We start from the raw sequence: 27467 nt of genomic DNA, 5'->3' as shown, positions 1-27467 counted from the left end.
AAAACATGTAATTATTAACATGTTGTTGCTTTCTGTCTTTGTGTTTGTGCCGGGACTCTGCAGTTCTGCCCTCCAAAGTTGCAGAGCTATATGTGAATCGCTCTGTTTTTAAAAAAACAAGACAAAAAAAAAACACTTTTGTCTTGAAAGTTTTAATATGTGACGATCCTCGTCTGTCTGAGGCAGCAAGATGTTTTGTACTGTTAAATCTGTAGGGTAGAGGTGCTTTCTGGAGCTGAACTGAAAACAGACAGTCCAGCTAAGAGATGAATGTCCAGGGAGGTAGGACACCATCATAGCGCCAGTGTTGACACATTACTTCCCCAACTAATCACCACGGCGGTGGTTGGCCTTTTGTCACTGAGGACATGGTGCCACCTAGAGGGAGAACGTAACATTTTGTGTCTTTGCTTTTTTTTTTTAAAAAAAAAAAGACTTGAATGAGTAAATCTGTGTTAAAAGGCCCAAAACATACAAATAACGTGAGAAGTAAATATGAAGTAAATATGAAGTAAATATAAAGCAGCATTAAGAAATCTTTTATTTAGTCCTTGCAATAGCAATCAAGTCTATATATTTTTTTAAAAATTACAATTATTTTAAACACATATTTTTTAGAAAAAAGGTTTAATTACAGGCAAACATCCAATGAAACTCAAATACACAGATGATTAAGGAATGTGGATGTCTAAAATAAAAAAAGTTCAAACAAACATAAACACATTGTGAGCTTGAGAAACTGCACAAATCTAAACAGATGACTTTACAACAGACACATTATTGCATAGAGTACCAAAAAAAAACTTTTCCTGAAAGAGTGTTTCACAATGAAGAACATATGAAAGTAATGATGTACATCCAAAAGATGGTGCGCTGACAAAAATATCTGCGCTGCAATTTCTTACAGGTCAAAATAAAGCTGCTGAAGCACAAATTGCAGCAGCAGGAAGCGGTGAAAGCGAGTGAATTGATAAAATTGTTGCCATTTATTTGCCTCCTAATGCACTGTGGCATACGCAGAGTTAAGTAAGCTTGTAATCACAGTCAGTTGCGTACTTCACACAGCTATAAGAACAGTCACATCTGTGTATAAGGAGAAAAGGTTGGATTGTATTTTAACTTGAGGTAAAATGGACGTCAGCTGTGTTGAATCACTGACCTTGAACACTTTGCTCTGATTAGGTGAGAGTTCCCGCTGCCACCTGAAGCCGGAGGCAGTTACTTCTTGCCACGATAATGGGCTCCGACCACCATGTAACTGTCAGGTGAGATGTTCAAGTTGGGTGGCTTTGGTTTGTCCTTACAAAGCCTGACCTCAGATTTACCTGCCAGCACTGCTCCTCCTTCTCCTTCTCCTCCTCTGCAGGGGTCATGTTTCTTCAGGTAACTCATAAAGGTCTCCCATCCTCCACCCACTCGTACCATCACGTGACGCTCATTCAGCATCTGCAAAGGTGACATGGGAGGGAATGCTGGGTAATAAACTTTCCATATATTTTCTGGCTGATGCATTTCCAGGATGTTTTTGAACTCTCAAATATATGTTAAGCAATGCTTCACACACACACACACACACACACACACACACACACACACACACACACACACACACACGCACGCACGCACACACACACACACACACACACACACACGTGTGTGTGTAGCACTGGCTATGAAAGGCAAATGATGTCTTGGAAAGCTTTGTCAAAATCTCATTAAGCCAAATGAAACAGCTCCTCGTGGAACCAGCTGAGCACACACACACACACACACACACAGTGACGCACAATGGCGCACCCACACAGATCTGAAGCACAAGCCACCTAGCAGAACTATTTTAAATGATAATAATTGCAGCGTTACCAGTCTGTCTGTTAACAGTAGTTACAGTGAGGTCAGTCGTGTCTGAATCAACAAATCGTACACAGACAGCCGTCCTTACAGCTGAAAACCAACTGCTGCCATGGCAACTAATGCCACAATATAGAGCCTTGGAGAAAAAAAAGCAATGGAAGGAGAAATTGAGATGAGTTCGGCTCAGTCCCTCAACTCCCAGCAGACATTAACATTCCCAAGAGGCCCTGCAAAGCCATCCGTTGTTCTGTCAGCGCCAGCAACCCCCCACCCACCCCCTGCCTTATCAGCAATAAAGCCTTCATTACAGGGCCATTAAGAATGCGATAATACAAGCAGATCTCCTCGCTTTATGTATGGAAGTGTGTGTGTGTCACGTGTATGGGATGAAAAAAAAATCAATGGTACAAGCACAGACACACGCACACACGCAGGCGGGAGACACGGGCGGCTTTAGAGGAAACTCCAGACGTGGTGCGTCTCAGCTGTTATCCTGCAGATTAAACTGTTGAGGTTGACAGGGGTCAAGTCTGACATCCTGAATAAACCACTCTCCTGTCACACTCCCAGGAAATATCAGTGTGACTGGTTATCATTCTCAAAACGTCAGTCACAATACAAAATTTAAAAAAAAACTGTCTAAACACAGTTGTTTTTTTCTTTGTCTTCATTTACTGTCACTGGCAAACCTCGTGTTTCAGTCCAGATTCTTAACAATGGACTGTCTAAGCTTAAACGTATTAAATAAAGTAAAAGATAAACTTAGATTTGTTATTTGGTGTAGACTATAAATAGCTTCTGCAGTCTACTATTTTCTGGGTGTAATTTTTCAAACATGGACCAATGTTGTCAAATAAAAGACCAACTTAATCATCTAAGAAGAAAATACAAAAAATGAAACAAGTCAGCATCTTTCTGAAGGAGATGATCTACCAAAGCCCTCTTTGTTATTTCAGGCTCCTTTATTTCTGTCTCTATAACCCCCGCCCTCCTCCCCCTCCCTGCTATGTCTGCAGCCCATAAACTAACGTCTGAATTCCCTTGTGTCCTCCATCGATTCCCTCTCTCCCCCTCTCCTCCTGAAAGATGCATTAGTGTACTCAGGGAAAAGGAGTCCTCTATACACATGCCAGTAGGAGGCAGGCTTTAGCCACAAGCGCTGATTTTGATGCTGTGAGCGCGCTCAGTTCTTAAATTTGACAGCAAACACACAAATTGATGAGCCATACCGGTTCTAATGCCATTAATCTGTTTCGCCTGTTGTACTCGGTTTCCCCTTTACTAGAGATCTCACATCAGCGAGACCTCCTTATTGAATACAGGGTGTATGTCTAGGTGCAGACAGTATAATAGAAACCCTATAAGACAGCACATTGATTAGACCATTGCAGATTCTGAATGGCACTAAAAGGTCAAATTGAGATATCTTGCTAAAAATAACTCCTCATTCGCCAGAAGATAAAGCTTAGTGACTTTAGTTATCCCCAAATCCACTACAGTAAAGATGTTCATCAGATTGGACACATGTTCATGATTTGGAGGACAGTTGTGGTGATGAAGATTTGCATAATCTTAAATTTACCACTACAAAGCTAACGTCGCTCACATAAGCCTCAGCTACATTGTAATGTTTGCTAAATCTGAGCTTACTAACAGGTAAAACGATGACAACAAAGGCAGTAGATTTGGTCCGAGTACAGGTTTCATAAATATTTCACACATTCCTTGTTCATCATTTCTTCACGTTCCACTGTTATGTCAAAGGTCGGCTATAGAACAAAGACCACATGGCTTCTGTTGAGTCAACGTCTTTCTCGAGAGCACTTGAGAAAGGAAGATGATGAAGTGTTTGTATGAAAATGATTTTAATCAGCTATATGTGATCATGAAAAAAAAAGAGTGCTTTTTAGGTTCATCACTATATTAGCATGATGTGTCTTAATATTGTGAGGTGCTATAAATCTCTTTTCCTTCCATCAGCACAGCCAGACGGGGTCTCTGCTACAAAGCTGAACGAGAGCCTAATTGGGCAGAGAGAAGAAAGAGAAGCCTTCCTCTTTTTTAACACCAAAGAATAGCAAAGCACTCCAGGGCCAGCGTGATTGAATAGAGTCCAAAGGGAATAGAGAGAGAAGGGGAGAGAGAGGCGGGGTAGAAAGTTTACACGTGAGGAGGGGCGGTCATGCTCAGCCGCTCATTAACAAGCTGTCTGATTAAACCCATCGCTAATGACTTTGTCTTTGTAATCAATAGTATCTGCTCTTTAAAAAGGTCTGTACACACTGAAGGGTACACTCCCCTAGGAGCGACACGGGGGTTATCACGGTATATGGAAATGGAGGTTTATGGTGTGTTTCCCCACTCACGTGTAGGCAGCTGTGGGTTTCAAGGTAATGGATGGCTTACTGATCACTCTATTCAAACAGCTCATGTTTGTCTGCTTTTCAGCAACCGGGAAAAAAGGAAGCAGTGCAATTTATCCACAAACTAATAATTAGGGATGAAGACGTGATGCAGGTTCAAGGACAGACGTTATATCTGAAAGACTGCATAAAGAATGTGAGCACACAAGGCAGTTTTGATAGCATAGAAAAGCTTTAATCTTGCTTATGCATATGCATTTAGCCAGCCCATGATTTGGCTATCATGCATCTGTACTTCCTCAGGTTTCTAAGAAGTGGTGTTCCAACATATGTTATATCTGTTATGATATGACAGATATGATTCTCTAAATGGGAAGTAAGAAATATGCAATCTGTCACTAATGTCATAATGTAGCTGTTGCAACAGAAATTATGCATCTAATAAATTTTATCTCCTGAACAAACACTGTGATCCAACCTGTGAGAAACCTTATCAAGATCTCACCTTTTAGATTCCCAGTGATTATTTTTATGTTAAATATATCGTGTACTCAGAACATACAGCAAGCATCAAGGTCACATTTTCAGTTTTTATAGATGGAGGGATGTATAAAAGACACTGAAGTACATCTTTGTATTCAAAACCGTACCCACATACATGCACTCCCGAGTGGGCTGCCATTTAAAATGCGCACCAGGGTCATATCTTTGCAGAATCACCCTGAAAGAAACATGTTTATTTTTCTTCCAGGTTTGAACTCTTCACTGAAGGTCTATGTACTGAATACAATCATTGTGAGCCCATTCGTATCCTGACCACTGGTTGCCAAGCAACCCTGCCTCCCCATCCTTGAGCCTTCAAAACATATGCATACAGATGGAGGATGTTTCAGGGAGGCTGAAAGACATCAGGGTCTCCATCCCAAGTGATGCAAATCAGTCCCTCTGACACATTGCACTTGTTGCTGACTCAACTCTTGATTAAACATTCACACCTCATATGTGATTATGTGTTATCTGTGACAAATGCTCACATTAGGTGTGGTTTATTATTTGTCTTTTGGTATCACAAAGCCTCCTGTCCTATTAGTGAACATACTTTAATATTTTATTTAAAAAAACAAGTTAAAAGCATTGTCATCAAACTAATGCAATGTAAACCAAACTTCTATTAAAAATATATCTTTACATACTACTTATTTGTTTATTATGTTTTTATACCCTTACCAGCCACTTTATTAGGTTCAGCTATTCACCTGCTCACTAATACATATCAGCCAATCAAATGGCAGAAACTCAGTGTATTTAGGAATGTAGACTTGGTCAAGACAGCCTACTGAGTTCACACTGAGCAGCAGAATGAGATAGAAAGGTGATTTACGTGATTTTGAAGGTGGTGTTGTTGTTGGTGCTAGACTGGGTGCTCTGGGTGAACTGTTGATTTACTAGAATGTTCCCACACAGTCTTTACAGAGAAGACAAAATATTCACAGACCAGCAGTTCTCTGGGTGAAAGTCAGAGAAGTCTTGTTAATGTTAGAGGTCAGAGGAGAATGACCAGACTTTGACCTGAAAGGAATGCAGCAGTAACTCAAACAGCCACTTGTTACAACCAAGGTATGCAGAAGAACATCTCTGAACAAGCAACACAATGAACCTTGAAGGAGATGAGGTACAGAAGTGGAAAACTACATAGGGTACCACGGCATTGCTATGTGGTCAGCCAAGAACAGGAAATTGCGGCTATAATTTGCACAAGGTCACCAAAAACCACTGTCCTCAAATGGCCTCCATAGCCACTTGATCTCAGTCCATTGAGATGTCGTGGAACAGGAGATTCATATCATGGATCTGATAAATCTGCAGCAACTGCATGAAGCTATCGCGTCAATTTGGACCACAATTTTTCAGGAATGTTTCCAGCACCTTGTTAAATCTATATCATGAATAATTAATATAACTGTGGAGGCTAAAGGGGGCCCAACTCAGTACTGGCAAAGTGTACATAACAAAGGGTCAGAGAGTGTATTTACTGCTTCTATTATGTTGGCTAAATTATCTAAAGAGTTGTATGGAGGATCTCAAAGTTACTGCATGAATGTGTCAAAATAAAAGTAATTTGTAGGAGAAAGTGATAACGGAAACATACTCACTCGTATATAAAGAACTTTGTCCCCAACACGGTAACAGCCCTTTGGTTGTTTCTCAACCAGGAAGGTGATGGGACAACTGCAGGGTTGATTTTCAATAATGTTTCTTACCTGTTACAGATTCCACAGAGAAAACAAACTCAAAAAGAGTGTATTTTAAACAGTGTACCACTGAGATTAATTTCACTGGAAACAAAATACGCACAAAGTCATCCAAAATGCTGGTGCAGGAGCTCCTCCTGATGGTTGACTTGTTTGATGAGCGAGGAGTCAAGGCTGCAGGTGGGGAGTTAGTGGGAGGTGTAGCTGTCGCACGGCGGGCGTTTATTGCGGTAAGGCAGACTTTGGTGGTGGATTCCAGGGTTTGGCCTGGTGAAGGCGCTGACAGCGGAGTTGAGGCAGATGTGTTAGTGGTGCAGGATGAAGGGAACAAAGGTGTTTGTGTCGAGACTGTGGTTGTATAAGGAGTACAGGATGAGAGGGGGGACTGAGGAGGGGATGAAAACATAGTTACTGGGTTTGTTGTGGCTGATGGAAGATCAGAGGCAAGCGAAGCAGCGAGGGGTTCATATGGACTGGTTGCCCTTGGAGTGAGGGGAGTGGGTGCAGGGAGAGGGGGAGAAGGGGCAGGTGGTAGGGATGGCTGGGATGGTGAATACAATGAGAGAGGAGGAAAAATGAAAATAGGGGATGATGGAGATAAGCTCCCTGCCTCCTCCCTCTGCATCTCGCTCTCCAACTTAACCAACCCCGGTGGCTCCACGCCGTACCTGAAAGTGAAATTTAACAAAAAAATTTGCATTTGCACAAACAAGTCAACACAGGAGAGAGAACATAGTGATTTTCACATCAAGGTGCTTAAACTCTTGGAGATACTTCAGCAGTTAACACTTAGTTTTTTTTTAAAGTGAGCACCTAATGCAGCTAGAAATGAAAACTTAAGAGGTGAAAAGTAATGAATGAGTTGCCATAGCAGTGAAAATCATCATCAAGGATAAACAGAAAATGAGATGACAAGAAAATTAAATATAGAAAAGAAAATTAAACAGGAAAACATGCAGCTATTGGCAGTAGAATGAAAACAATGATATAAAAAGAATATATTTCATTTAAGTGTAATGCAATCACGGTTTTATTTTTGGAGCTGCTCTGTGGATGGACAGTTGGTTATTCCTAGTTACCTGGCTGCAATCCGTCCCAGCTCCATCAGGCACAGGCACACCTCCCGAGGCTGCTTGTGGAGGACTTCAGGCAGCACATGCGTGACGTACAGACAAAGAGGATACAGGGGTACGAATAAAAAAAGGTCACTTATCTGAAAGGAAAGATCTTTCCAGAGATAAGCTTCTGTTTTTGTAAAAAAAAAAAAAAAGCGGGGCCTGCAGCCTGAACATAGAGGATATGTTTCAGGAGGTATTCTGTCTCTATTGTGCATCTCTCTCTTTGAACCAGGAATTCCTCAGGGCCCTGGATGTGCAGCTGAGGGCATGAAGGCATGAAGTCATCAACAAGTAAGCCACTTCAGTCCATTATGGTTTATGAAATAAAAATGGCTCTACACTCAGTTTGTGTCAGAAAACATTATTATTAATTTGTTATTTGTCAAGATGACAAACGTTTGAGTCCAAAGACATCACATTATCCACAGCATTCACTTATGGCAAAAAAAAAGTTATACAATCAGCAAACAGCTGCGTTTCTATTGACTCATCTGTTTTGACAAAAGAAAGAAGTTTATATCATCCCCCCTTTGTGTCACTGATGAAGTAAACTTAAGTCTGTCAAACTGTGGTAACTGTATTTTCCCACTTCCCTCAATTAATCAAGTGAAGTGGGTAACTTTGCCTGCAGGGGAGACTCATTGTTGCTGGTGGGGATTAGCCTGTACGTTATCATTCCTACGCATCTGCCACCTTGCAGAGACATGCCCATCTAAGACGTGCAAAATGTTCTTTCTTAGACTTACTTACTGCATTTAACTTGATTAAAACTGGTAGTTCAATTGGACTTGACTGGAGTGAGATGTGAGATATGTATACTTCACTTTTTCTGAGTCACAAACATTGTATCACCGACTCACTGGACTGTTAATGTTTAATTTGAAACAATTGGTAGTAGTTTTGCAACTGTTACTATAGTATTGTGCAAATGTTTATAGTCACCTTTCATGGGAAAACATACATGGCAACACAGTATATAAGGGGGAAAAAAAAGATTTGGACTTGTTTGAAAGTCAATATTTGGTATGACCACTTCAATACAGCCTGAACTCTCTCAAGCAAGCTTTCTTGTAATTTCTTTAGGTCGTCTTCATGAATAGTTCTTCAGGCTTCTTGAAGGAAATTCAAAGCTCTTCTTTGGATGATAGAAGCTTTTTGTTCAGTTCTCTGTCAAGATGATCAAACGCTGCTTCAATAATGTTGACGTCTGGGCTCTGAGGAGGCCAGTCCATGGCTGACAGTGTTCCACTGTGTGCACCTCTATTGAGGTATGCTTTTACTGCACTGGCAGTGTGTTTTGGATCACTATCATACTGAAAAATGAAGCCATTGCCAGTCAGACACCTTTTCAGTGCATAGTGGATGGATGATTTGACTTTTTTGTGGTTATAATTCTATCAATTTTGACAAGATCTCTGACACGGCTGGCTAAAATGAAGCCTCAAAGTATCACTGGGCCTCCATCATGTCTCAGTGTTGTAACTCTCTCTCAAATGCTAAGGATTTCAAATTTGGATTCGTTACTCCGTAGGACCTGTTATACTTGATTTTCAGTCCCGTTCTTGTGTAATTTGGCATGCATCAGCCTTTTCCTTCTGTTTCCCTTTCTTAAGAATGACTTCAGTGAACAGTAGATGGAACTAAAGGTCCAGATGTATCTCTTAGGTCCTGTGTCAGGTCAAGGTCAGGACATGACTTTCAGATACTGTTCATCTGCTGTACAGTTTTGTTTTTTAGGCCTACTGCTTCTTCTTTTGTTTTCCAATTGTCCAGTTTCTTTAAGGACACACTGCACACCATGCTGAGATATAACATGTTCATGTTAATCAGTAATGTGCTGTAAGTGCTGCGAGGCATGATTCACTTGAGCCTTGTATTGTTAAAAGAAACAGGTCTGAATTTCTCTGCTCCATTAGGTCTTAACTCACCCAAATCCTCAGACTCGAAAAGGTAAGCCTCATCAACACCAATCTTTCGACACCAGTAGAGGAAGTTGGCCGTGTTGTCCCTGGCGAAAAATGATCCAGAACTTGCATCAGCTCGCCAGTGGATCACTCTTCTTGTGAAGACCTGTGATTGATTGTTTTCAACAAGCACATTCACAGAGAAGCAGTGGAAACATAAGCTCTCATTTCTAAGAAGCACACTGACTGGCTTTATCCCGGATCAGTGTTTCAGGGTACACAATGGATCCTGTCCAATGATCAACAATAGAAAAGCCTTCTTTAGTGAGTTTGAGCATAAACACACTGAGTGGAAGAGACAACTTCCTCTCCACTTGCATTATGCCAGCATTTCGTGTGCATGGAGGGCATATCAGGGGTAAGATCTTTACAAAACACGACTGTAGTAAGGAGAGGCTTACTGAAAGAAAACATGAATAGACATAACACACATAGACAAGCACTGAATGAAATGCCAGACATTATCACTGCCAACGTCGGACCTGACCTAGTTTCTACCTGAACTCTGACTGTTCATAAGTTAGATTTCATTTGTTTTGTTTTTATTTTGTTGTTATTAAAATGACTCACATTACGTGTTTTTACATTAGTCTTATCTTCTTTTCCGTTTGGTGTGCAAATAATTGTGCGCATTACTTTGTGTTGTCACATCACCTTGCCATTGTTGTTGTGTATCATCTTGTCCTGCAGCAGCTGAGCCAGCTCACAGAGCAGAACACCATTATCCAAACTCTCCATCAGATTATCTGCTGTGAGGTCCACTCCTGGGCAGAATTCACACATGACACACAGAAATTTCACAACTGTAACTCAGGATTGCTTTCTTTTTGCATTTTGCTTTACTCAAAAAAAGATCTTAGAAGTCGATCAAATATGTTCCTCTATTGGTTTTTCCAAGAGGATCTTATCCATTTGTTTTCACAAGAAGGATTCTTTAACAATGAGATGCACTCAGAATAATCCAATATGAAATCAGTAATTCTGGATTATACTGTAGTTGAGTAAAAATGAACATGGGTGAACCAATGTTTGAAATAATAATGACATGATTACATCTGTTTTTTTCTGTATTGACCTTCGAATTCTAATTTCCTTTAAATGTCAAAGATTATTTATGAGTTTGATAAAATATATAAAAACAACCAGAAACACCCCGTCAGCGTTTACACATTACAATTATGACTTTGTGACTTTGAAATGAGAATAATAATTTAATACAATTTATATAAATTCTAAACATTTACATAATATAATCTCCATCTCTACTCCAACTCTTAATATGAGGATGTGCAGTCTGTTTAAAACTGTATTTGATTCCAAACATAAAGACTGATATATTCACACTTTGTAAATAGTGTTAATAATATCTTTTAATACTTTGAATTCAGTTTGGGTTTTCTCTAATCCACACATTTCTTTTAAGTTGGCAACACAAAGATCTAGTAACACCTTGCTATCATGATTGACTACAACCGTCAGTTTCTTGTTGTCAGCATAAAAGGATTTGTTTGACAGCACTTATTGGATTGACTCAGAGCAATGGGAAAGTCCAAGAAACTCAGCGAAGAGCTAAAAAGATTATGGATTTACACATAATAGGAAGGTCTCTTGGAGACATTTCTAAACTACTGCATTTCAATGCATTTAAGTACAATTTATTCAGATGTGTCACCACTCTGCCAAAACTGTCACTTTCAGATGAAAGGAAATTGGTTTGGAGGTTCAACCCTGCAATGAACTGGGAACTGCAGGAACACCAGAATTATTTTCCACAGTGAAGCAAGTTTTACATTGAAATGGACTAAGAGAACAAAGACCAAGAAAGAAGCATCTGCTCAGAACTGAAGCCTTCAAGCTTGTCTGACATTTGGATAACCCAAATACTTTCTGGAACACTGTACCAGCTGTCAAGGACTGGAGGATGACTTCCAAATTCTTCAACTTCACCTCAAATCAATCGACCTCAGTCTTATTGAAAATTTGTGTAATATCGACCAAATATCAAATATTGAACCAGAATTAAGCCAGAAGCTTGTTGGTGGCTGATTGAGGCGCAACTTGCATTTAACATTTGTTGGGCGTGTGACTGCGTGGATTAGAAAAAAAATCCAAACTAAATTCAAGATTTTGTAGCCATGTTTTGTTTTGAAAGTATAGTATTATAGCTAGACTGAGTCCCAGCAAAATCTAAAGGTTATCTATGGATCATCCAGTTGAGTACTGCAATGCAATACTGCAATATTTTTTGCAATGCTTTTTATTACAGTTAGTTAAGAATTATGCTGCAAGAAACAGGGAAAACGAGCATATTACTCTAATCCTCAGCTACTTGTTTTGGCTTCCAATCAAATACAGAATAAAAAGTATTGGTTATTGTTTAGAAATTGTTAAATAGCTTGGGGCCTAAATATATAACTGAGATGTTTAATGGATAAAAACCTAGTAGGCCTCTAAGGTCTGCAAGATCTGATCATCATTGGCGAAAAACAGTATTATTCAATACAGTTTATTACAAAATAAAAAGTTGTCTCACCCATCATGGTGTTGAGCCAGAAGGCCAGGTCTTCTTTCATGGGCAGAAGGCTGGAGTCATGGCGGTAGGGGAGCCACTGGTGGTACTCCTGGGGACAGGCCAGGCCTGGTCCAGAGTGTCTGTACCTTAGTGAGAGACAGCCATTCATCCCCAATCCAGTCAACTGCCTCGGGGTGATGGGACTGCCAAGAGTGGCTTTCGTTGCTCCAACTTCACTGTCCATGTTTCAGCACCAAATGATCTTTGATGAATCCCACTAGTCCAGAGAAACTGGATTTAAAAAGAAGACCATTTAAGACCGCACATGACTCCGGTCCTCCAATTTTTATTCATTTATTGCACCTCAATAGTAAGTAATTTCAAGCACACCTGCTCTTCATCAGTAATGTGCAGAGTAGTGTTGTCTCAAATTAGGGTATGACATTCACACAGCTGACCTCCTGACTTCCTCTGCTCCCTTTACGGATCACCAGATGAGTTCCATCTCACTCCTCTTCTGTCACACCAACCCTCTGCATGTCCTCCTTCACTACATCAATGAATCTTATTCTTTCTCTTTCCCTCCTGTCATATTCACCATCCTTTGTCCTATATATACACTATCCCTCCTATAACTGTGGGCCTTAATTTTATATCTGTTACCCACGAAGAAAGTTAAAATAGATCAGACATATTCCAACTATAAATAGCAGTTAAAATAACTCATATACCTATATGCTAAATGTTGTAAAGGTGCATCTACATCTAATTAGATTCTAATACATCTAAAGCCAAATACATAATTTAAAATATAATGGTTTTTCAAGGGTAATATTTGTAAGTCCTTTAAAGTGAATGTACAAAAACAACAAAACATGTTGAAACCTTCTCCCAAAGCTGCGGCACTGGTTTTCATGTGCAAACCCTGTTTTCACAACCAAACAATCCACACAATCATTAATCAAAGGGATTAAACTGACTGACTGCAGGCAGCTTGTGTTTAATAAGATGTACAGCCACAGCCCCGAGCCAGTCTCCTGGTGCTGCTGCATGGCTCATTTGTCCTGTTCCCAGAGCAGTCACGATCGTAAAGCTCAGCACCATGCAAAGGCTTGCTCTCTCTAATCAGCTAGAATTAAGATGACAACATGTACAGTGGGTCAGTGGGTGTGCTGACTGATATATAGTAGAGATATGATTACTTTGAGCCAGTTGACTGACTTTAATGTGTTACTATAAAGTAACAAGGCAAGAAAACATTCTGGATGGTGGGGGTGTTTTTCTAAGCTACCGGTGAGATGTAAAATAAGATCTGAGCAGTCCAGCATAGGCAAAAAAATCAATTAATTTTAAGGCTTGTCAAATGGCAAAACACTTCACAGAGGGTGGAAATATTACAGTTGGAATAAGGATATGCTTCTTGTAGTTCTTTGACCCAATGCAGAACCTGATATATTGCCATTAATTAAAAGCAGAGACAAGTTTAATCTTTTTTACTACACATTCCTGCAGCAACCTCAGCTGCACCGGGAAACAAGCCTCATTGATGCTTATGTGTGGGTTCTCTGAGCGTAGTCTACAAGTCACGACACAGCAGCAACAAAATTAAGCCAACGCCGAAATACCAAAAACTGCTGCTCATGTGGTGGCCATCTGAGGCTAACAGTAGGCCTGTATGTTAAAGGTAGACAGTTTTACAGGATTAAAAGCCTGACAAAAAAAATTGTTTTGCTCCCGGTGGCTCTTCATAACCAGTGTAGGGTGAGTGATTTTGACTGACTCAACCATCAAGACTTTACCTAGAGCTGTAGTTGATTGCTGTCTGCTAGTTTTCACTTCCACTAAAACCAGTCACACGGAAGCCAAATGAGAGATTGGTTCCCATTGTTACCTTACAAATATGCCTGCTGTGTGTTGCAGCCCATTCAAGAAGTTTGTACTCATGCTTATGATGACTGAAGCTAGGATTTTATTATTCAGCTATTTGCCAATATTAGACAAATATGTATTTCTGTGTGTTGCACCTAAATGGTTTGAGCTTGATGACAAAGATTGCTGGCATTTTAAGAATTTACCAAACCATCCGCTTGTTCACACATTTATGCTTCAGTACTATTGAAGCTTCAAAATGCAGAGTTCAAAACCAGTAAACTAGTAGGTAGGTAACGTCACATTGGCCATGTCAATCTATTATATACAGTATGTGATCCTGAGACCCTCATAAATGCTGTGGTAGCCATCCAACAAGGGAAATTGGTGTGTTGCTTAGACAACGTGTCAGATTTTTAATAATAATAATAATAATAATAATATTTTACTCTTGTTTCACACCAGACAAAAACAAAATGATATTGGCGTCCTTTGAGCTGTGCTTCTAACATAACTGATAAAAATCTTCTTTCTGGGAAATCCCACTCTCAATATTTATTGCCTTTAGTAGAATAGTGAAGTAAATGCACACCTGAAGATAGATGTTAGGGACCCAGATCAGCAGGATCGCAGCTGGCTTTTTGATACCACCTGTGTTTTATCTATCAAAGTACATGTAGCTCCTCGTTGCAGATAAGCACTACAAGTTCAGGTGTAGTTTGCTGTAAAGCTGACTTCTCTTGGCAGCAAGCCTCTTTGTAGCATGTTCACAAAATATGTCAGGCAAAGCTGCACTGAATTCTGGCCTTGGGTTGTGTGAGATGAATGTGGGAAACTTGTAAAAAATACCACTCTGACTAGACACAGTGTAAAATATCATTTTTAAACATTTCATGCAGATGTGGGACGGAGGCAAGCTATATGTGGAGGGCACAGGCTGCCTAGTCTGATGCTGGATTACAGATTGACAAACGGGAGCCTCTGTCTCTAAGAAAACATCCAGGTGCAATATTCACACCTCTGCTACAGGAGAGCTCTGCTGGGAAGGGAAGGCAGAGGTCAACCACTGGCCCAGCTCTCAGACACTAGCAGCCTTTATATTCCTGCAGAGCTGTGTGTAAAGGCTGTAAGACACACACACCGATGCCGAATAAACAAACACACAGGTCCGTGCATGCAGCTCTGATTTACACCTTGTTTACTTTGCCCAAACTTTAATGCTTCCAAAGAGAGATGTGCTTCACTGTTATCTCACACCCTTTAATGTGTTTTCAAAATAAAAGCCTAAATCTTCACTTCTAAACGAGCTATTAGAGGAAAACTAGCAAAGTTACACACCTGACTACCTGAATTATTACAGACCTGAGCCAAAGCATTAATTTAAATGTGTCTAAGTAAGACAAGATGTTATTTATGAATGGGATTCTTGCAACCCTCGGCTCAGCTCTGCTATTAAATGAAATCAAAGCCTGGCAGCATCTGGTAAACAACTACATTCCTTTCCTACATGGCAGGCACAGCTTTGGTGTTTACTTTGGGGTTAAAACAAGTAGAAATCATTTCTTCAGCTTCCAACAAAATCTGATGCTTTCTGTGTGGCAACTATTTGAAATTACTATCCATAAAATATTGGACGGCAGTAGCACTGCTGGCAGCATCTTACTCCATCAGTTTTGAGTCCGTCTCATTTGACTTTTTGGAAAGTAGAAGAGGTAATGTAAAACTACTGAATGAAGAAGAGGCTTCAGCTCTCACTCCACGACCTACCCCACGGTGCTTCTAGACTAAATAAACTCCATGTCAACACAGGATGAGAAGGTCTATTGCCTGCTGCACCTCTTTAAGCTCCTTCGATAAAACACGCTCTTGCTCCAGTAAAACCCTATCAAATCAAATTCTGGTGCCAAGATATACATTTTTCAATCTTCCACTGGTTCAAACAATGAGCTCCTCAGAACAGTCTCTTCATTTAGTAACTTCTGTGAGTGCTTATGTGAAAATAAGTTTCCAAAGCTGACATTTAAAGACACGTTTTCTTCTGACAGAAAAAAGGTAAGTTATGGTTAAATACATGTAGTGGTAGTTGTTGTAAAATACACAAGCAACTCTGAAATTGTAAATTTTGATACATTTTCTATTTCTTGAAATAAATTGTTATGACCACAGCTATGATAATAATAATAATAATAATAATAATAATTCCACATAAATATAAAATATACTTACAAAACGCTCACAGTAACTGTAGGATTCGTCCACAGATGTCTCTTATTTACAGTCTTCTTCTTACGTGTTTTTCCTCTGGTACACACATCACTCATGACCAGATGTTCAGCGCCCTCAGGTCCACCAAATGTGAGTACACTAAAGTATGTAAAGGGGGCCGTCACTTTTAAATGCCTGCAAGTTTGTGGTGTCAGCTTACAACTGCTGAAGACAGGTTAGACCGTGGGAGAAAAGAAGGAAATACATAGCTGTTGTTCTCTCGTTTTTGTCGGGGATTTTTTCCCCCTCCATGTTTAAATAAATATATTTAAACAGGATGTCTTAATTAAATTACATTTTTCTCCTTCTCCTGCTGTTAATAGCAAGTAAACTTGGTTCCCATAGCAACACATTTACAATTACAGTTGAATAGCTACTGAATATTAAATCAAATGACTTCAAATGACTTCAAATTCAAATTTATTTGTCACGTACACAGTCATACACAGTACGATATGCAGTGAAATGCTTGGACAACTGCTCGTGACCTAAAGAAAACAAAAAAGGAAAAGGCTATGAATAAGATAGGAAATAAATATGAAAAATTAAAAAGGGAAATAAATATGAAAAATTAAAAAGGGAAATAAATATGAAAAATTAAAAAGGGTAAATTTTACTAGGAAGGAATAAAATATAAATTAAGGTTAAAAAGGAAATAACTGTACAACACAAATTAGAATGAAGGGTAAATTTAACTGAGAAAGAATAAGATAAAATATATAAATTAAAGTTGAAAATAAAATAACTGTACAACAAAATACACAATACACAATATAGAACTATATAAGAATGTATGAATAAATAAATAAATATATACACAATAACAGCAGCTGTACAAATATTAACTGGAAATGAAGAATATAGTGACCAGTGTTGTGCAATCCACATTATGTCTTCTGCAGTGCAAATATGCTTAAAGTGATTTAAGTGATGAAGTGAAAAATGTTTAAAACAAAGATCCTTTAAAAAAAATCTAGTTTGCATGACTGTTTGCAGTGTTTTAATATAACAAAAACTTTTTAAAAAATGACACTATGGATAAGGAATCATGAAGTTGCCATCTACATTTAGATGGTTCTTTCAATGCCTCAGAGTTTGGAGTTTTGTTTTCTCTATTAGTTTTAATTATGTGTGCTTGCAGATATGGATGCTTAAAACAATCAGTGAAATTAAAGAATTTAAAAAAATGTCTTGAGTGGAGATTACAGACTGCTCTGTAGTTTGAGGACAGTCTTACGTTTGCTTATGACTGGTCTGATGCAAGTTAGCTAAATGGTTAGCTGTCCTAGTTTTAGGCACCCCTACAGTATAAAATATGGATGTATCTTCCAGGTATGTTAAATGTGGAGCCATGTGAGGAAGTGACTTGAATCTGTAGTGTTTTTAATGTCCCCTGTGTTTGCAAAAAGGCTTCCATAAGTCCATGGATAAGTCTTCTCATCTCAGAAAATACTTTCCTGCTGACTTTATGGACTCAGTCACTCATTTTTGGTCAAATTCACAACAAAAATGTGTAATTTTGTAAATTTTGGTCATACTGTGTTTCAGAAAAGGATCATGTATGTTCATTGGCTAACTAATTAAAGATTAATTAATTAAATTATTTATTGTTATTAGGCATCCAAACACAACTAGCACCAATGGAGCAACCAGGGAACATAAAATCTCAATGATATTTAGCTACTAATAAGATAAAAATATCTTAGTAGTTTCATGGAGGTGATACCAAGGGGCGTAAAGAATACCTCTGACTGGCATATGACGGTAAAGTTTTTGCCTATGCAATCACTCTGCAAGCAATCAACTGTTTGTTGTTAAAGACATACAGTGTTGGGGAGTAACGGAATACATGTACCGGCATTACGTATTTAAAATACAAAATATGAGTAACTGTAACCACTTAAGTAGGTGATAATTAGAATACAGTTACTTTGTTGAAATAAATGGATTCCAGGGTGGTCTCTTCCTGTTTCATATGTTAGGCTAACCCCTCTCTATTTTGGTAATTCCACACATTGCCAGAAACCCAAACAAAACACGGAATAAGAAGCGCTAACGTACGCATCCTGTTAATATTGGTGGTGTCAGTTACACAATGGACCCGGAGCCAGCACAACAGAGCCAGCAGTGCACGGGCAGGAATGCATTTCTTACTTGGAAATTCTGACACCACTTCACATTTAAAGAAGAATGGGATGGGTGAAATCTGACTGTGCAATGTAACTTCTGTTTGCCAGAAACCAAGCTGCTCTCAGCATCAAAAGACTCCAACCTAAAGAAACATCTGGAAGTAAGTTCTTTTTTAAAAACTAAAGTTCGCCTACTGCAACTACCTTGTTTTAGTTGTGGTAGCTACCTGGGTTGTGTGCCACTACAGTATCTTCGATGAACTATTGCTGTTTGTTTTATTACTATTAATGAAGGCTACATTACAACCTACTAGCTACAAATAATCATGTGCAGTTTCTGAAAGCAGACAGAAAAAAAAAAACATTACTGATACAGAAATAGTTTTCTATACGAGATTGCTGCAAAAAGTGCAGCCTTATCTAATGTCCACCCTAATCTTACTCATTTTATATTAGGATTTAAAAATCTAGTTGGTATTGCTTTCAGAACAGCACATGATTATTTGCAGCTAGCAGGTTGTTAATGCTATCTATCAAGTCTAACAGTCTGCAGTCTATGAACTAACCTCAACTAACGCCAGCTAACAATGTTAGATTGGTGGCGACTAGCCTTCATTAATAGTAATAAATCACACAGCAATAGTACATTCATGTAGTTGTAAAAAGCATGACAATATATCAAGTAATCCAAAGTAATCAGAATACGTTAGTCACAATGAGTAACGTGACGGAATACGTTACAAACTACATTTTGGGCCATTTTGTATTCTGTAATCTGTAGTGGAATACACTTTAAAAGTAACCTTCCCAACACTGTAGACATATTTGCATCTTCTTTTGCACTAAGAAAATTTCACAATTCAAGAACTTTACGCTTTGGATTTGGTAAGTGAAATTGTAGTGTTTTATTAGTCATTAAATAGCTCTACTTAGCTTATATGTGTGTTTTTGCATTGCATCTTACACCTAGTTAGGAAAGCAGCTTGCTAACTAAGTTAGCTAACATTAGCTGATAAATTCACGCTTTCATTCAGATATCATGGTATCACAATGTCCACCTTTTGTACTTTTGAATGGTTTGTATATCAACAGGACTTAGGTTTTTTAAAAATTAAAACCCAGAAATAGATGAATAAAGATGTGTACAGCACAAGTCTGAGCCACCTTTCATTTTTTTTATATTTTCCTTCCAAGGAGCCAGACTTTCTCGTGATATCTGCACATAACAAGAATCTTACCAAAGAAGCAATTTTACTTTGTTACTAGAAGCCAGTTGCAAAAACAAATACTTTCCTTCCATTTCTTTAGCTGAATTTACCAAAAACCATACAATAGCATTTGACAGCCATAAAATACCATCAGCATGGTGAGTAGTGATGGGAATTCCGGCTCTTTTTAGAGAACCGGCTCTTTCGGCTCGGCTCACTAAAAAGAGCGGGCTCTTTCAGCTCCTAACCAGCCCTCAACCAGCTCTTCAGGTTGTTTTGTTGCTTTAATTAATTTATTATCAACAACAATATAAAATTATGCACAAAAGGAATTACTAATGTAAAAAAACTGTGGTTTTATTTATATATGTTTATATATAAATACATACGGTCAATGTTCCCTCTAATTTTTCATGTGTCTGAGCAAACACACAAACTCCCTGAGCGGTCCCTTGAACCACTGTGAGCAACATTAGACGTGTGCACTGTGGTCACTAGTGGTGCAACGGATCACGGTTGATCCGAAATCCGAACCGATCCCACTCCACGGTTCGGTACGCACGTGATCCGAAGATTTGAAAGAGAAAAAAAAAGTATGTGTATGGTGCGCGTGGTGGGTCTGTCAAGCGATAGTTATGGTCAGCGCTAGTGATCCAAGTGGCGGAGCAGAGGAGTTTGCAGCATTTAAGCAGCCCTTTGCTGCCCAATCCGACCGGGCTAAAGCTATTACAAAAGCTACTGGGGTGTTTAGCTGCAGATGGGAGGCCGTATTCCGTTGTGCAAAACAAGGGGTTTAAACTGTGATAAACGTGGATGAGCCACGCTATGATATCTCATTGCGTGTCCACTTCAGTGTGACAAGATCGTTCCAAGCATGTATGAGCAGGAAAAGTTGAAAGTTATGGGTGAACTGTCCCAGGCATCTTCTGTTGCCCTAACTACAAATGGGTGGACCTCCAGGGCAACGGAAAGCTACGTGACTGTGACCGCTCGTTATATCACAGCGGAGTTGTAGATACAAAGCCCTGTACTGCCCTATAGATTACATTAGATCAGATGAAACTTTATTTATCCCTCGGGTGGGTTTCCAGTTCCACAGCACCGACAGAAGTTGCAGAATGTGAGCAGAAATATACCATATATACACATATATAAATACAGAGTATACAAAAGGGATAAATAGGAATAAGAATACAAGGGAACGGCACATTTCTAGTATTGTGAGTCTATTACACCGGTGGATATTAACAAAAACTATTCCACAGTGAAAAGGCACTACAGCTTACTTGTTCCCCCCTCCTTTGTCCCCGTTTCCCCTCCCTCTCCCCTCCAGCCAGGAGTTAAACAGTTTAATGGCGTGTGGGACAAAGGACTTTTTAAGTCTGCTGGTCCTTGACTTTGGGAGAAGCAACCTCTCACTGAACAGGCTCCTCTGGTTGTTTATGGCCGTGTGCAGAGGATGCAGAGGATGCCCAGCATGGTCCATAATGCTGGGCACGTACAAACTTCAAAACACGTACTGCAATTACCTTGTTTCACTTTCGTTGTGTTTTGGAGTTTGTATTTGTTTTGGAGGTTTCATGTGTTTTGGAATTTGCATGAGTTTTAGAGATTCAGAAATCAGAAAGGGTTTTATTGCCAAATGTTGAGCAGGTTTACAACATTGGGAAATTGCTGCGGTACTTAGTGCAAAACACACTGTAATACAACAGTTAAATAAACATGAAAATGAAAATTAAAAGTGCTAAGCAGATCGATATATACATGAATGCAGTTGATGATCAGTGCAAAAATGGAACAGATGCAGAGAACACAGTATAGTCATATGGTTATTGTTCATGAGTCCAACAGCAGATGGGAAGAAACTGTTCTTATGGCGAGAGGTTTTGGTCCGGATGGACCGGAGCCTCCTGCCTGGGGGGAGCAGTTAAAACAGACTGTGTCCAGGGTGAGAAGGGTCAGCTGTGATTCGAGCTGCACGCCCCAGTGTCCTGAAGGTGTACAGGTCCTGCACAGATGGGAGTCTGCAGCCAGTCACCTTCTCAGCAAAGCGCACAACACGCTGCAGTCTCTGTTTGTCCCTGATAGTGGCTCCAGCGTACCACACGGTGATGGAGGAGGTGAGGATGACTCGATGATTGCAGTGTAGAATTGCATCATCGTTTGTGTTGGCAGGTTGAATTTCTTCAGCTGCCTCAGGAAGTACATCCTCTGCTGGGCCTTCTTTATGACGGAGGTGATGGTGGGCTCCCACTTGAGGTCCTGGGTGATGGCGGTACGCAGGAAGTGGAATGAGTCCAAAGTGGTGATATGGGTGTCAGTCAGGATGATGGGGGGGAGTGGGGCTGTGTGCTTCCTGAAGTCCACAATAATCTCCACTGTCTTCTGGGCATTCAGCACCAGGTTGTTGTGGCTGCACCAGGACACCAGACGTTCAATCTCCCTCCTGTAGGCAGACTCATCCCCGTCCGAGATGAGTCCAATAACGGTGGTGTCATCTGCAAACTTGATTAGCTGAGGTGCAGCAGTTAGTGTACAGGAAGAAGAGCAGAGGAGAAAGAACACAGCCCTGGGGGGAGCCGGTGCTGATGGTCCGGGAGTCTTTCCCAGCCCCACGTGCTGCTTCCTGTCTGTCAGGAAGTCAGTGATCCACCGGCAGATGGGATCAGGCACATTCATCTGGGAAAGCTTGCCTTGGAGATGGTCTGGAAGCATGGTGTTGAAGGCAGTGCTGAAGTCCACAAAAAGGATCCTGGCATAGGTTCCTGGGGAGTCCAGATGCTGCAGGATGATGTGTAGAGCCATGTTGATAGCATCGTCTACAGACCTGTTGGCTCTGTATGCAAACTGCAGGGGGTCCCGGAGGGGGCCGTGAGGGTCTTGAGGTAGGAGAGGACCAGGTGTTCAAATTACTTCATGACCACAGATGTCAGAGCCACAGGTCTGTAGTCATTTAGTCCAGTGATCCTTGGACTAACAAAACACGTACAAACTCCGAAGCATGTACAAACTCCATGCTGTACGTGCTTTGGAGTTTGTACATGTTCAGAGTTTGTACGTGCTTTGTCTCTAGGGGCCACCGTAAATATACTTTTATTTATTCACTCCACATAAAATGTAATAAATAAATTATAAAATACAAAAAGCAACTAATTACATTTCAACTTTTAACTATTTAAATTTTCAGCTTTATCCTTTTAAACAAATTTAAAGGGAAACAACACAAAACACTGCAAACCACAACACAATAAAATATAAATTAAAATATGCAAAACAAAAAGCAGATGCACATTCTCTGTCATATACGCCTGGGATAATTTTTTGGGAGAGTGTTTTCCTGCTTGGAATTGCATACATAGGATTCACGGGATGAATTAACTTTTATCATCCGCAACTGAAAATAGTTGTGGATGATTACTATACCTTTGTAATGTGACGACGTTGTCTCTTGTTGTTGTCCCTGGCTCTCTTTCTCTCTCTTTCCCTCCCGCTCTGTTCCTGTGCCCCTTCAGGGTTAAGAAGATGAACATCAGCAGTGTTTCTGCTAAGGACTCTGTAGTGGTAACACATTTTTTTCTCATTATAATATGTTAATTAAAGCTGCCGAGACAGCATGGATGTTAATTACACTTCCTCAGATGATGATGTTTTGTTTTAATAGTTGTAGCTCCGGGGCGTCAATCAGTCAGGTAGGTGGTGGAGGTAGCTACAAGCTAACACCACTGTGTGTGTTTGGTGTCTGTCCGTGTGTGTGTGTGTGTGTGTGCGTGCGTGTGTGTGTGTCTCAGGTGTGGCTGCTGGTTCATTTGCAGTCTGCCCCAAGGGGGACAACCCCCTCATGTTCCTACGTCTATCAGACACTCCCCCTTCCCTCGATAAGTATACCTCCCTGCTGCCCTCCTGCTCATTTGCACTGGTTAGCATTCGCTGACCTTTGCTGTATTGAATTTTAATGTGTGTACGGTGTGCATTAGTCTCACTTCATGCTACACCCATATGAGATTAGATATAAAACCATTTTGTAGTTCTTACAACAGCCAACAGTTGTTTTCAGAGAGGCTGTGTGAATCTGTGAATTGCAGAGGCTTGTATAGTAGAGCGGAACTACTGATGATATTTTAAAGACCTGTTAAGCCAATTTAACAATGACTCAGATGCACCCACAGAGTTAATAAATAGTCCCCCGATCAGCATCTGGAGCACAGCCCGGACTGTTAAACAAAGCCAGACAACATAGCTACTCACAGCATGTTTTTGTTTCCTCTCTTAAGACCCCCTAACCGAAACTGGCCTCGTGTTCTTCTACATCTTTCTTTGTTTTCTTGGCCGTTTGCTGGATTGTTTTTCTTAAAGCTTCACATTTGAGATTTCCACACAGACCCTGTCTTTTAACTCCACCCTAGTTAAATACACACAGACACAAGTCTGCCTGGCAATGAAAAAATGATTGAATTAAAACAATGTCTCAGCTACACGACGTGGATCAGCACACACATGACAGATGGCATCTTAGGTTGCCAAGACAACTGAACCCTAATCCTGCTCCCTTTTGGTGCTAGTGGAGCTAGTGGTGGAGGTGGGGGTCGACAATTCAGCCCGGCACCATGTGCTGTGTACCACTCAAATTGGTCCCCTGGGTCAAAAGGACCTGGGGTCCATCAGATGGGGCCACACTTATTAGAGACTCACAAGTGTTTTATCATTCTGTCAGATTAAAGCAGATTTCATTTTAAGGTGGAATGAGGTTCCTTCATATAACTCAATGCATCTGTGTGTGTGTGTCCTGCAGATGTTTTTGTGTATGGCTTTTTTTCTGTTCTGATTTGAGAAGAATACACTGGCTTTTTATTCACTTCATATGCACTGTTTTCCTCCCATTCAAATCATTACTTGTTTATATTTTTATAGCCCATTTAAATTGAAAGAAAGGAGAGTCAGTATACTTGTTGTGGTAAAACTCTCAACTAATGAAAGCATTTCCGTGATGTCTTCTATGGTTGGATTCACCTTATAGTGGTTATTTACATCCTTGAATAATTTAAAGGATAGCTATGTTTTGAGGTCTTAACATTCCCCTGAAAAAAATAAATCCTTAAAAATCTCCTGAAACTAAATTAGCCTTTAAATCAATTTTATTGTTGTCATATTGTTTTTTTTTCTTTGTTTAATTTTTAAAACCTTCATTTGCTCTCTGTCAAGTCATAAAATGTTTTAAGAAGAAAATGTAGCTCCTTTAAATGACCATGCACCTTTTATCTAGTGTCATCATAATGTTACGTTTTATGTTGAAGTCTGTCACTTGTTTTTCTCTCTCACAGGTATTTGCTCTGATTTAAATCATGTCAATCACCCTCATACTGTCTCAGTGTCACAGCCTGTCTGTGGATATCAGGCTGTGAGGCGTTCATTTAAAGGACTAATAAAAAATATGTCAGCCAGTGCTGCAGATGACAGATGAATGCTGGTTAACTCAGCACAGGCTGGCAGGCCAGGCGGTCAATAGCTGCAGGGCAGACCTTTACTTTAATTAAGCTACCTGTCACACTGAGCATCTAAATGTGAAGCAGGTCTATAAGCAGGGCTGGTAAATTACTGTACTTTGTCTTTGAGTCTACAGCGGGGAATAATGAAACCTAAAAAAAAAAAGAGCTGTACATTTTTACAGGTCTGTACTCCATATGAAGCAAACCAGCATACAGGATCCTAAAACACCAGTGATTTGAGTGGAGTGTTAACAAATGGACACCAGAGGGCAGCATAGCAACTCAATCACAAGCCCTTGTTAGTAGGGGGAAAAGGAAAAAAAGGGGAAGCCATGTTTACTTTTAATGACATGGTCTGTAGCCATTGTGTAGGAAACCCATGTATCCGCATTTCTTAAATGCGGATACATGGTTCTTCCTAAAAGTGCAAATTAGCAAATGGACTTATTTTAATAGAGAACTTAAAGAGTCTGCCTTTGCTTTTCAGTGCTTGTGTGCCTCTACAGCTCCATAGTTACATGACAAAGGCTTAATGCACTTCAAAACCTTCAGTCAGACATGGAGAGGGCTTGGCTCCACTGGCGGCCAACCCGCTGTCATTTGTCTCTGTCACCACGATTCCAATCACTGGGATCTTAACAAGATTACCGGAAGCGAGTGGAAGCAATGGAGTACTGGTGTAATGTAATTATCAAGTGATGGAGTGCCTGAAATGGCTGTATTATCACTGGCGAGTCGCTTAACCTCTGTCAGCACGTGAAAGATCAGACCGTCACTCACACTCAGAGGTGCGTGAGGAGAGATGCTGATTCGTTCATTATAATTTGCACCTTTACGAAATTGTGCCTTTGTGTTTTTGAAGCATAATGAGTCAAAAAGAAGAAAAAGAAATGTGAGTGACGTACAGTGTACGCTTGCTCTTTCGGCTTCAGTTTGAATGGTCCTTCAAGTGTCTCCCGAACACTACATTTCGCTTTTTTGCCTCTTCCCTTTTACACATGTATCCTGGTCTCCATAGCAACTCATCTCAGTTTTAGAAACATGGACAAAAGAAACAGAAAGGAAAAAAATCAAAATAGGCAAGGACATACAGGTATAATACATGTAGCGACGCGCTAATCAATACAACCTAGGAACAGAAATGCAAGGATGCTTTTCACCACATGATTCAGGTTTTGCAAAAGCCAACATAAAGCCGCTCTAACAAATGGTTTCTTTGTGATATAAGAAAAAAAAGTTTCACAGTGTCAGGGGTTTTTTTTAAAATTATAATTCAATGCTTTTGTCACCAGCGTATTTAATATCAGCATCAGTGAGGCGTGTATGTCACTGACATAGGATATCACTCCAGCCTTTGAGGCTTATGGAGCTTAGCCTTGAAAAAATGAATTTTCTTCTATTGTTGTAAAAAAGACCATGAGCCATTTCAGTAGTTCAACATGTCTTTCTCTTAAATTCTGTGAATTCATCCAGGTTCACCCTTGCAGAAGAGTGTGATCACTCTTCAACTTAACTCTTTCAGTCTCTATCAGCAGTAGGAACTACTTGCTATATTACCTTATTACTTGCTACACTGAAGCAGATACAATATATGATCTTTTTTTTGTAGATGTGGATGCTAGCCTCAAACAGAGGTTATGTGCAAGCAGTGATCTAACAAGTTTACTCAATGATTTAAATCCTGCATTCTGATTTGTGGTTTGAGGGATTTTGATCCAGGAGACGTGGGTTAAAGTCCCAAGTGGAACTACTTTTGTATTATTTCTGCGCTGTTAACTTTGAATTTCACTTACTGTTTGGTCAATGCTACACCCATCTCTGGAGACTGCAAAACAAACAAAATTATTGTGACTGAAGTTCGGTGCACACTGAGTCCGACTGATTGCAACGTGTTGCCAGTCTGTCTGAGAGTGAATCCAGTCAGTCTAAGTTTGACCCCAATTTTTTGGAGGCAGGTTGCATTCCACCAGGTGACCTGTGCAACTACCTTACTATCAAAAGTGGTCACAAGGCGATTCAGTGGAAAAACTCAAGTTAAACACCTTCAATTTGAACAGAGTAGCAGTAACAGAAGGATAGCAGCAACAGTGAAAGGGAAGATTTACAAGATTCTAGTGAGACCTGCTATGATGGAGGATGGTTTGGAGATGGTGGCACTGACAAAATGACGGGAAGATGAGCTGGAAGCTTTAGTGCTTAACCGATGAGTACATCAGAGGGACAGCACAGATTGAGCAGTTTGGAAACAAAGTTAGTTTAATTCACTTTGATTTATATACCATCAAATCACAACAACAGGTGCCTCAAGGTGCTTTATTTTGTAAGGCAAGACCCTACAATAATACAAAGAAAAAAATTCTGACATGGCTTGGATGAGCTTGAATGAAGGACGGTGGATATATTGGACAAAGGAGACAACAGACGACATTTATGGATGTAGTGAAGGAGGA

General features: G+C 40.0%; 1 protein-coding gene and 2 long non-coding RNA genes across 3 annotated transcripts; 2 read left to right on the top strand and 1 right to left on the bottom strand.

Moving 5' to 3' along the window:
• Positions 1–41: 41 nt before the first annotated feature.
• gas2b (growth arrest-specific 2b) lies at positions 42–16548 on the bottom strand. Its single transcript, XM_040010816.1, has 8 exons — positions 16159–16548; positions 12085–12354; positions 10206–10315; positions 9516–9657; positions 7549–7612; positions 6573–7137; positions 6371–6478; positions 42–1446 (listed from the first exon to the last, which is right to left on the bottom strand). The coding sequence occupies exons 2-8, from the start codon at positions 12305–12307 to the stop codon at positions 1219–1221; spliced, it is 1440 nt and encodes a 479-aa protein (XP_039866750.1). The 5' UTR covers positions 12308–12354; positions 16159–16548; the 3' UTR covers positions 42–1218.
• LOC120720934 lies at positions 1181–5198 on the top strand. Its single transcript, XR_005693095.1, has 3 exons — positions 1181–1265; positions 1367–1476; positions 4969–5198. It is a non-coding gene; the product is annotated as an uncharacterized LOC120720934 (long non-coding RNA).
• LOC120720933 lies at positions 8695–26301 on the top strand. The gene is made up of 3 exons (XR_005693094.1): positions 8695–8837; positions 21471–21475; positions 26269–26301. It is a non-coding gene; the product is annotated as an uncharacterized LOC120720933 (long non-coding RNA).
• The last annotated feature ends 1166 nt before the right edge of the window (positions 26302–27467 follow it).

The sequence above is a fragment of the Simochromis diagramma genome, unplaced genomic scaffold, assembly GCF_900408965.1.
Source record: "Simochromis diagramma unplaced genomic scaffold, fSimDia1.1 OVJJ01000603.1, whole genome shotgun sequence".
Lineage (NCBI taxonomy): Eukaryota > Metazoa > Chordata > Actinopteri > Cichliformes > Cichlidae > Simochromis > Simochromis diagramma.
The sequence above is the reverse complement of the archived record's forward strand: the minus strand, read 5'-3'. Positions and strand labels throughout refer to the sequence as shown.